Here is a 10,802-nt window from a genome sequence, read left to right on the forward strand (position 1 = left end):
GGTTGAGGTCCCTGTCCTGGCTGCGTGAACCTCTCTGGGCCTCAGCTTCCCCATCTGTAAAATGGAGCTAATCACACCCCCTAAGGATGACACAGAACAGGCCGGGCGTCTGTACTTCTCAGACAGTACTAGATGCAGATTAAGCGCCACCGGCCCTTTGGGCCCCGGGGGCTGTGATAAAGTGGGAGGGGACACACAAGATTGAGAAGTGTGCCCCCTGCCAGCGGGGACCTTACAGGATGCTCCGGGACTGTGCGCTTCAGAGGATTTGCCCAGGTACAAAAAAATTGACGCTGGTCTACTTTCCTTTTCCCATCTCAGGTTTGGACGTCCTAAAAAAATCCTTTCACGGTGACCGACCCTGCCTGCCAGGGTGACGTGAAGCGTCTCCTTCCAGCCTCCGTGCAGTGACTTTTGCCGGGAGTGGAGTGGCGAGCCCAGACGTCTGTCGATGCCGCCCTTGGCGGGCTCCGAGGAACAGTGGCCGCCATGCCTCCCCCCACCCCAGCTGCCCCGTCCCCCGCGCGCTAAGCTGCATGGTGTGGGTGCCCCCGGGACCCCCGAGGACTGACTGCCTGACCTTGCTTCACACCCCCACCGACAACCCGGCCCCCCAAGATGTCTCTCGAGTGGCTGGTGGCCTGGAGCTGGTCGCTGGACGGCCTGCGAGACTGCATCGCCACGGGCATCCAGTCGGTGCGGGACTGCGACACCACCGCCGTGGTCACCGTGGCCTGCCTGCTGGTCCTGTTCGTGTGGTACTGTTACCACGTGGGCCGGGAGCAGCCCCGGCCCTACGTGTCCGTCAACTCCCTGATGCAGGGTGCAGACGCCAACGGGCTGCAGAACGGGTACGTGTACTGCCAGTCGCCCGAGTGCGTGCGCTGCGCCCACAACGAGGGCCTCAACCAGAAGCTCTACCACAATCTGCAGGAGTACGCCAAGCGGTACTCGTGGTCCGGCATGGGCCGCATCCACAAGGGCATCCGCGAGCAGGGCCGCTACCTCAACAGCCGGCCCTCCATCCAGAAGCCCGAGGTCTTCTTCCTGCCCGACCTCCCCACCACGCCATACTTCGCCCGGGACGCACAGAAGCACGACGTGGAGCTGCTGGAACGGAACTTCCAGACCATCCTGTGCGAGTTTGAGACCCTCTACAAGGCTTTCTCAAACTGCAGCCTCCCGCAAGGATGGAAAATGAACAGCACCCCCAGCGGGGAGTGGGTCACCTTTTACTTGGTCAATCAGGGGGTTTGCGTTCCCAGGAACTGCAGGAAGTGCCCACGGACGTACCGCTTGCTCGGAAGCCTTCGGACCTGTATTGGGAACAATGTTTTTGGGAACGCGTGCATCTCCGTGCTGAGCCCCGGGACTGTGATAACGGAGCATTACGGACCCACCAACATACGCATCCGATGCCATTTAGGTATGTCGCAGGGACGGGGGTCTCCTGACTCACGGCGGCCCAGGCGGCGTGAGAAGCTCGGTAGCCAGAATTGTGCCTTTTTGCTTTCTTCACTGTCCCATCAAAGATTGATGAGTTGCATGTAAACGTGTCTCACAGCAGAGATTGAGCCGAGAAGGGGACTTGAGATCGGTATTACCCGACAGGTAATACAGAGAAAGCTCTGTCCGGGGGACGGAAGTGGTGATGGCAATGGTCTCCATCTGCGCTGTCCAAGTACAGAAGCCACTAGCAGCGGGTGACCGTTGAGGGCTGGAAATGTGGCCAGTGCAGGCGAGGAGCAGAATTTGTCACTTAATCTGAATTTAAATCGGCCCGCGTGGCTAGCGGCTACCGTATTGGACAGCGTATCTCTAGAGCCAAAGGCTGTTGTAACAGTCGCTGAGGTTCATGATGACATCCGGGAGGCCGCGAACGATGCCTTAGCGCCTCCCGAATGGAGGGCGAAGTCACGCTTGGTGTTAACACTGATTTTGTTCCGCTTCTGGGGAAATCGGTAACTTGCGTGACGGTGGTTTCGAGAACAAGGTCAGAGTCCGCGTGGCCGTGTTTGCATCCCGGCCCCACCGGCAGCTAGCTGTGTTACTTTGGACAAGTCACTTCACCTCTCTGGGCCTCAGTTTCCTCATTTAGAAAAGAGGAGGGGAAAAGATCGTCCCCTGCAGAGTTGCCTTGAGGGTCTGCTAAGAGGAGTCTTTAGTCATGTGGAGCGAGGACTCACCCTTTAGGGGGGTTTCACGACAACTCCTTGTTGTCACTTCCCCAGGATGCCCTGTTCCTGGTGAGTCTCTAATGGGACGGTTACCGGGGCGAAGGCGCCACCAGTTAGCATCCCAGACTGGGGGAGCGCGCCCAGAGCCTGCGCAGGGTCCAGCTTCGGGAAGTCTGCGGCGCGGGCTGCCTTGGCTCCAGAATGGAGGAAGAGAGAGCACACGAGGGGGGTGGGGGTGGGGGGGCGACCTAGGCTGGAGCAGGGGGTTCATGAGTGTCCCGCAGAGGAAGCCCGGGGCTGCCCGGGGGCACCTGAGCCAAACACCTGGCCCTCCAGCCCTGCTTCCCCCAGAGCCCTCTGCTTCCCCTGCCCCTGTGTGGGGATCCCGAGGAAGAGGTGACTTGGACAGAGGGCTTTGCCGCTTCTAAAAACAGCTAGATTCGAACAGTTGACTCTTTGAATATTTCAAGAGCAAAGGGCAGGGCCGAGGCGCGCCAGAGGAGGTGTCCTGGCTCCGTGGGCAGCTGTGGGACTCTGGGCAAGTAACTGAGTCCCTCCGTGCCTCAGTCTCCTCCTCCGTAAAATGGGGAGGCGGCACTTACCTCCCCAGGATGGTTGACCGGGTTAAATAGTCTCTTCTGCGGCTGCAGAAGAGGCAGCTCTACCTTTTGTGACGAAACACGTGTTGGGCAGTGTAAGAAAGGCTGCCTAAGACGTGGGGCCTCAGGAAACCATGGGAAATGATCAGGTTTCAGAAGCACGCACACTTGGACTCTGCTCTGTGGGCCCCACCTGCCAAGTGATCTTGGCTGGGACCCCGGAACTCCGAGCCTCCGTTTTCAAGGAGAAAACGGAGGTAAAAATACCTGCCTGGGGGCTCTCTGGGGGGTTAGAAGTGGCACGTGTGAGGTATTGGCAGGTGGAGGGCAGTCAGGTAAAGGGCACCCTGATCCAGGAGGTGAGGCGGTCACCTAAGCCATCTCAGTAAAGTCACTGTGCAACGCACCGGGGCACGCTGGGGTCAGAGCTCACGGGGCCACCAGGGTGGAGTGGAGGAGCCACCCCCCTTCCCCCACTCCCCCCGCACGTGGCTTGCTGTGGAGTCCACGGTCAGGCTGAGGTTAGACCGCTTGGGTGGGAGCAAACCGCGGAGGGCCCCCGTGCGGGGCTTCGGAATTGAGGCTGTGGGCCGTGGGGAGCGGTGCTGGCTTCTTGTTTGAAGGTTGGCTTTGTAGGTTTTTAAAGAGCTTCGGAGTGACACGTAGGGAGGGGCGTTTGTGGGTTGATACAGAATCCAGGCAGGTGCTCGTTGAGTAGCAAGGGCCAGGGGCCACAATGCCTCTCGTGCGTCCTCGCAGTAGATGCGCATGTGTAACCCGTGCCCGCGCGGGCCCTCGTTAGGACCTGTCGTTCCCTCCTCAGCTCAGCTCGTTCTCGCCACCAGCAAAACTGGGCCGTGTCATGTTCCCTTGGACAGCCAGCAGCCTTGGAAGAGGTCCCGCTGGATTGTGGCTGCTCCCCCACGGCCAGGGCAGGCTCCGTGGTCGGGTTTGCTCAGCATTTCCTTCTTTCCACTGTCATGCCCACGTTCACATCCACCCCGGAAGGAAACAGAGGTGTGTTAGGCTCACGTGACCTTGTCGGTGACCAGAGAGGGAGTCCGGAGAACAGGGTCGGAAGCAGAGTGACGGGTACGTCCCTGGCAGTCACGCCTCTGCCAGCTTCCCTGGCTAAAGTGCAGGAAGCACCTGGAGTCCCTGAACCGAGCTCCTGACTCGCCAACCTTTGTCCCCTTTTCCTGCCTTCCGTCTGGGTCGGGTGAGGGGAGCCGTCCCCGCCGACAGTTGAAACCCCAGCCACTGCCCCGCCTTCGCCCAGTCTCTTCATTTGCCAAGGACGGCATGGAGCCGCCTCCAGAGGTGGCGTCACTCCGTCTGGACCCCACGTAGAGCCCTGGGATGAGCTGTCACCGAGTGTGTCACAGCACATAGCACAGGGCTGGGACGTCCCGACCGCGTCACCGCAGACCTCCAGTAAACACCGTCTGATGCCAACTAGGCAGATTTACCGGGGATGCTGCTGTCCTTGCATGTGGCCAACCCTCAGGAAAGGGCAGGTGAAAACGCACGAGGGTGTTCAGCCCATTCACACTAGTAAATAAGCAGTTAGACTCTCGTCGCCTCCCGTGTGCACGCTGTTGGATCTCTCGGCCGGCCGGCTGGGTGGAACCAGCTGGTGTTCGCCTTGCCCACCTGTTCAGCATCCTCAAGTGGGGGCCGGTGGTGGACAGAGCCCTCTCTCTGCCCTTGACCTGCCTCACTGAGTGGCTGGGGACAAAGCAGCAAGCCCTGCGCCGGAGGACGCGGGGCCTGTCTCTGTCCCCGAGAGCCACCTGAACACTCTGTCTTGGGAGTATCGATCGTTTCTGCCAACCGAGCTGGTTTGTGGGCAGGAGGCAGGAATGGTGGGCCGCTGGAAGGCGGGGCCAGAGTGAAGGGGAAAACCCGAAGAAAGTGAGCAGGGGGCTGGCAAGCCAGCAAGCCAGGCCATTTTTCTCTTGTACCGTGGTGACTGCTGATGAATCATTCGGTGGCCCAGAGGAAGGAGGGCTGCTTTCTGAAGGCCTGGGGTGGACTGTCTCTGCAGAGAGCGGCCAGTCCCCTCAGTGAGGGGCACCCGTGGAGAGACGTGGCTTGGAGGGCCCTCTCCATCTGGGCCCATCACAACCCTAACGCCCCCTCCCTAGCCATTAACAGTAGCGGGAGATGGGAGAGTGTGGTTCCGGAGTCCGTCACTCAGTGAAGTGTCCCATCCATAGTCAAAACGGTAACTACAAGAAGGGTCCCTTTCATACCACAACTCCTGATGGGTGACTAGTATTTATGCTGCAGAGTCCAGTGTTACAAGAGCCCGTTCTTCGGAGCCAGGAGGATCTGGATTGAAATCCCAGGTCCCGCAAGGACTGCGTTGCAACTTCCGGCAGGTCACTGACCTTCTCTGAACCTCGGTGGCTCCATCTGGAAAATGGGTGAGGTGATGTCTGTAAGTGCTGACTTAGCCCAGACCTGCGCCCAGCTAGGCGTTACGTTCTTGGTCACGCGGCCCTGAAGGCAAGTGTGTTGACGTTCCCCTTCACAGATGACGAGGCCCTGGCTCAGAGAGGTTCAGTGACTTGCCCGAAGTCCTACAGCACATAGGGGTCAGAGCCAGTCATCTGGCCTCAGGTCCCATGTCCTTGTCACTCCCCTGTGCAGCCTCTTTGTGTGACTTCCTACTCTACCTGTGTTTCCAGCCATGCATTCCTGGTTCAAGGAGTGAGTTAAAATGCTCCGTTAGAGAGAACTCTGTCTCATGCTTGTCCTGAAGACTAAATTGGAGGGGGTGCCAATTGGTTCTGGGCCACGGCTGTCCCGGTAGTCACCGAAGACAGACCGGAACACCACGATCCCACCCCCTCTGCCGGTTTCCTCCCAAATCATCCTTCTTGAGAGCCGTAGGGCCGGCGCCGCCTCTCGTGAATCGTAGATGGCTGTGATGGTGCCTTCATTGACAGACGGCCGTGCACTGACAGGGGCCAAGTGTTTCCTGAGACCCTCGTATGTGAAAGTGCGCGCACGGCGGCATTTCAGCCAGGCCCCCTTTCTGGGGTTACGCACCGAGCTGGGCACCGGCCGCTTGCAGTTGGGCGCATATGGCCCCTTACGAAGGTGTGGGCCTCTTTCTTCTTGGAGCTCAGGCGTTTTCTTAGGGGCGACCTCCAGTTTCTCGGAGGGAGGCCGGAGGAACTGAGACTAAGAGCATGCTATCCTCAGGCCCCAAAATGCATTTAAAGCTCGGAACCCAAAGAGGAGGACACTGTGTCAGCTCTGCCAGAACAGCCCTGGAGACAGGGCTGTAGTAAACAGAGTTCCGGGACACGGCGGGCTGTGAACCTGGCCTCCCTCGATTAACGGGGGGTCCCACAGATGGGCTTCGGGGGTCTCACAAGTGCGGCGCAGAGCCTTGACCGAGAAGCCCATGACCCCAGACCCATTAAGCCAGTGGAGGAATGCGTGCCTCCAGGGAGCGACGCTCAGGGTACGCAGCCTGTATTTGCCCGGTCGAAGTACCCCCTCCCCCCACGCCCCCAAAGAGGGCCCCGAGGGGTGAGGCAGAAGGCCCGGTGCTTTGGAATGGAGAGCTTACCCCAGAACAGGCCATCCCCGAACCCACCCGCCTTCATTGTCTCTTCTCTCCTTTTGCCCCAAAGGTCTCAAAACTCCCAGTGGCTGCGAGCTGGTGGTGGGGGGAGAGCCCCAGTGTTGGGCGGAAGGACGCTGCCTCCTCTTTGATGATTCTTTCCTGCACACTGCATTCCACGAGGGTGAGTGCCCGCGGTGGTGGTGGGGGTGGTTTTAGTTAGAGGCGTGTGTTTTTAGCACGGTTTTAGGTTTCCAGAAGAACTGAGCAGAAAGCACACACCATCCCCACGCACAGTGTCCCCTCTTGTTACCCTCTTGCATTAGTGTGGCACGTGTGTCCTAACTGATGAGCCAATATTGACACGTTATTGTCTTTTTTAATGGATATTTATTTTTGACAGAGAGAGAGAGAGAGAGAGACAAAGCATGAGCGGGGGAGGGGCAGAGAGAGAGGGAGACAGAATCCAAAGCAGGCTCCAGGCTCTGAGCTGTCAGCACGGAGCCTGATGCGGGGTTTGAACTCACCGCGAGATCATGACCTGAGCCGAAGTCGGATGCTCAGCCAACTGAGCCACCCAGGCGCCCCAACACATTGTTATTAAACAGACTCTCCAGTCTCCGTTAGGGTTCGCTCTTCCTGTCACACGTCCTGTGGGTTCTGCCGGATGTATGGTGACATGTATCCACCGTGACAGGATCCCACAGAATAGCCTCTGTGCTCCACCTACCTCGTACTCACCCCTACCTCCCTGTGCCCGCTTCCCTTTATACGCTCTGCCCAGAGCCTTATGGAGCCGTGCTAGAGTCCTTGTTGAGAAAGGAGGTGATCTTCCCGCCTATGCCAAGGGACAGGATGGGTCCCTGCCCGCAAGCTCGCTGTGTGCGGTCCCACGCTGCGCGGCTCCTGGCTCCGGGACGGTTCAGACCTCTCCTCTCTCGCGCCCTCCCCTCCCCAGGTTCGGCAGAGGATGGCCCGCGGGTGGTTTTCATGGTGGATTTGTGGCACCCCAACGTGGCAGCGGCCGAACGGCAGGCTCTGGATTTCATCTTTGCTCCAGGACGATGAGAACAGTCCCCGTGCTGGAGTCGGCGAGAGCGGCCGCGGGTCAGCCTGGGCAGGCTGGGGTCCGGTCCAGCCCCCAACCCGTGCTGGGATTCCATGCTCAGAAGCCTGCCTCGACGGAAAGTCCTTACTTGGGATTTTGAGATCACGTTGGGTCCCTCTTTCCTTTGATTATTGTAAATGGGAAATTTTTGGCTTGTATTTCCTTAGATTTGTTTTTTTGTTTTTTTGTTTTTTTTTTCCTTCCAGTCATTTGCTCCCGCGACTCCTTCCTGCCTAATAGCGCATTACTTTGCTCCGGGGCCGGAGGCTCAGTGCCCCTGTCCTTGCCGTATCGCTGCTCGGTTTTCCCAGTGCTCTGAAACAGCGTAAGCAGACGGTTATGTGTCTGAATGTAATAACGTGAAACTTCTTGTGGTCATCTTAAGAGAAAAACAAAAACAAAACTCGACCAAAAAACTGCACACCAGAGCGCTAGAGACCTTGGCCTCTGTTGCTGTCACGGCCACACAGGGGATCCTTCGGCCACGCTGGGCCGGCGGCCAGGAGGGCGTGCAGCCCCCACGCCCGGCCGGCTTCCCGGGCAGGGTGGACCCGGTCAGGGGCGGCACGTGGCGGCCGGGCCCCAGCGGGACCCTGTCGCTGTCGCTCACCTCACTCCGAACCCTGTCAGGCCCCTGACGGCAGGGAGCGTCCGGCTGGTGGGACTGGCGGCTTTTCCGTAAACACGGCTTCCCCGCAGAGCTGGGGCTAGTGTCCCCGGCAGCCAAGTCGGGGCTCCCACGGATCAGCTGCGGATCGTGCGATCCACTTACCTCACTGCCTACCGAAGCCCTACTGCCAAACCGGGCCTGGAAAATTCCCCGTGCAGCTGTTTCGAGTCCACGGTGACGAACGTCAAGACCGCCAGGTTGGCTGGTAGGAGCCGGGGGGTGTGCGGTGAGACCTCGCTCGTCCAAGTGACATTCCAGGAACCACCTTCCTCTGGCAAAACTGGAATCGTAGATCCGACCAAAAAGTGTCCGTTCTGCTTTGGAGTTCTGTTGCCTATGAGTGTTTCCATTTATCCGTCTGTACATAAATGTTCAAGCGCTGGACTCCGAGACGGTGGAGGCATCGGCCCCGTGTCCCTGTCACCGCACGGGTGCATGCCGAGCGACAGTGACCCAGGCCAGTGTGTGTGAGAGAGAGAGGCCACCGGGAAGACCCACGAACCCGAAAGACCCACAGTCACGGTGCTGGCCTCTTGGTCGCCTGTGAAGGACATGGCCAGTTTGAGGCACTGATTCTAGAAACGTCCTCCTGTTAGCCGACTGTGCAAGAGTAGCCTGCGGCCATACTCGAGACGCCTTTTTTGAATAGTGCGTTACGAGCAGTGTCCGATTTATAAAGCCGTGGGGCCGTGTGGAACATGCAGTTTGTCCCGCGGACAGGGCCGGGGCCGTGTCTGAACGGAAACCGGCAGCGCCTGCGAGGAACAGCCGTCAGGAGGAACCGTGATCCGAAACGCAGTAGGCCGTTACTGGCACGCGAGCGAAGAAAACCTGTCTCTATTTGGGTAAACTTTCTATACAGACATTTTTCAGCGATCAGAACGCGGGACAGGGCAGACATTTCGAACACACCTGAAGTCTTTTTACTCATTAAGTATCTTGTTCCGGAATCACCGAGGTGCATGATTTCTATACATACTGACTGCTGTACGTTTACAAAGCCAACAGCCCACGCAGGTACCCGGCTACCTGAACTCATGTCACATGGTTGGGGAACAGGAGATAAATAAAGGATCTTGCCGAAAACCAGAGTGAAGTGGTCAAGTCTGTTGTGGTGGGGCTGGGGGGAGGGGGGGCAGGTGAGGAAGAAGGGTTTGTAAGGAAGAGGCAGATACACGGGAGGAAGCAGGCCCCTCAGTAGCTACATCTTGATTTTTTTTTTTCCTTTTAAAGAGGGGTGGGTGACGCGGGTGGCCTGGAGCCCCAAGAACAGCCCAGCTGCCTGGTGTCTTCCCAGCGCCGCAGTCCTGGCTGGGCTCCCTCAGCAGGCGGGAGGGAGGAGCACCACTCGCCCCGGGGCCGAGACATCTCTCACTCTCCTGAAGTGCGCATTGCCAACTAGGCAATTGCTAAAGTAATTTACACGCTACAGCTAAGGATGCTCAAGGTGAGAAGAGGGAGCCCGTGTGCCCGCCCGGCTTCAGATGAGAAGCCTGCTTCAAGGCCAGACTGCACTAGGTCACGTACCGGGTCTCCCAGGCACCTGCTCATTATCGCCCAAAGTCACCCGGCTTGTCTGGGTTCTGGGTACAGTGACCACACTTGTAACATCGAATGCCCTACAGCATATGGTCTGGGAGGGGAAGGGGGATCCTAATCTGCCGGTCCTTGACTTTGCGTGATGCGTGATGCGTGATACAGTCACCGGCTTTTGAGAAACACTGATGCCCCGCCCCCACCCCAAAGCCACTCATTTCTTTGTTCAAGGGGTGGGGCCCAGGTCTCAGTGTTTGTTTTAACTCACTTCCTGCCCTGATTCTAACATGTAGCTGGGGCCGAGGGTCCCACTCAAGAATGGCAAGGCCTTTGAAACCAGCCAGCTCTAGGTGAAAGTCTGGACTGTGCCCCTGTGCAATGCTGGGCAGGCTACTTAACCTGGGTCTCTAACAGATGGCCCATATTTATTTTTATTTTTTATTTAAAAAATTTTTTTTTATTTTGAGAGAGCAGGCAGGGCAGGGGCAGAGAGAGAATCCCAAGCAGGTTCCTGTCACCGCAGAGCCCGATGCAGGATTTGAACTCACGAACTGTGAGATCATGACCTGAACCGAAATCGAGAGTCAGATGCTTAACCAACTGAGCCACCCAGGCGCCCCAGATGGCCGCTGTTTGTTTTTTTTTTAATGTTTGTTTATTTTTGAGAGAGAGAGTGTGAGCAGGAAAGGGGCAGAGAGAGAGGGAGACACAGAATCCAAAGCAGGTTCCAGGCTCTGAGCTGTCAGCACAGAGCCTGACCTGAACTCCCGGACCGCGAGACCATGACCTGAGTGGAAATCGAGAGTCAGACACTTAACCAACTGAGCCACCCAGGCGCCCCAGATGGCCGCTATTTTTAAGACTCTCTTCCAGCAGTACCTTGTTGAGCCTCTTGTAAGATGTAACACCCCCATTCTCAGCTCTTGGGTTTCTAGGATCTGACCAGCCCCAGCTGTAGGACTGGGCTCACCATCCACACCCAGCCAGTCAGAGCCTTCCAAACCCCTGGCACTCAGGCACTGGGTGAGTTGCGGTTGCTGTCCTTTGCCACCAGGAAGTCCTGATCCACTCTGTGAGGTTCACCTATAAAACGGGCCTGATGCCTACTTTCATAGGCATAAAGTGAGGTTCG

General features: G+C 58.0%; 1 protein-coding gene across 1 annotated transcript; it reads left to right on the top strand.

Annotated features, from left to right (window-relative positions):
• Positions 1 to 237: 237 nt before the first annotated feature.
• Positions 238 to 9,220, top strand: ASPHD2 (aspartate beta-hydroxylase domain containing 2). Its single transcript, XM_049618963.1, is given in 4 exon segments — positions 238 to 605; positions 607 to 1,426; positions 6,427 to 6,540; positions 7,315 to 9,220. Coding segments are annotated over 4 exon segments (1,113 nt in total). The 5' UTR covers positions 238 to 536; the 3' UTR covers positions 7,425 to 9,220.
• Positions 9,221 to 10,802: the final 1,582 nt, after the last annotated feature.

This window comes from Panthera uncia (genome assembly GCF_023721935.1).
Source record: "Panthera uncia isolate 11264 chromosome D3 unlocalized genomic scaffold, Puncia_PCG_1.0 HiC_scaffold_8, whole genome shotgun sequence".
Classification (NCBI taxonomy): domain Eukaryota; kingdom Metazoa; phylum Chordata; class Mammalia; order Carnivora; family Felidae; genus Panthera; species Panthera uncia.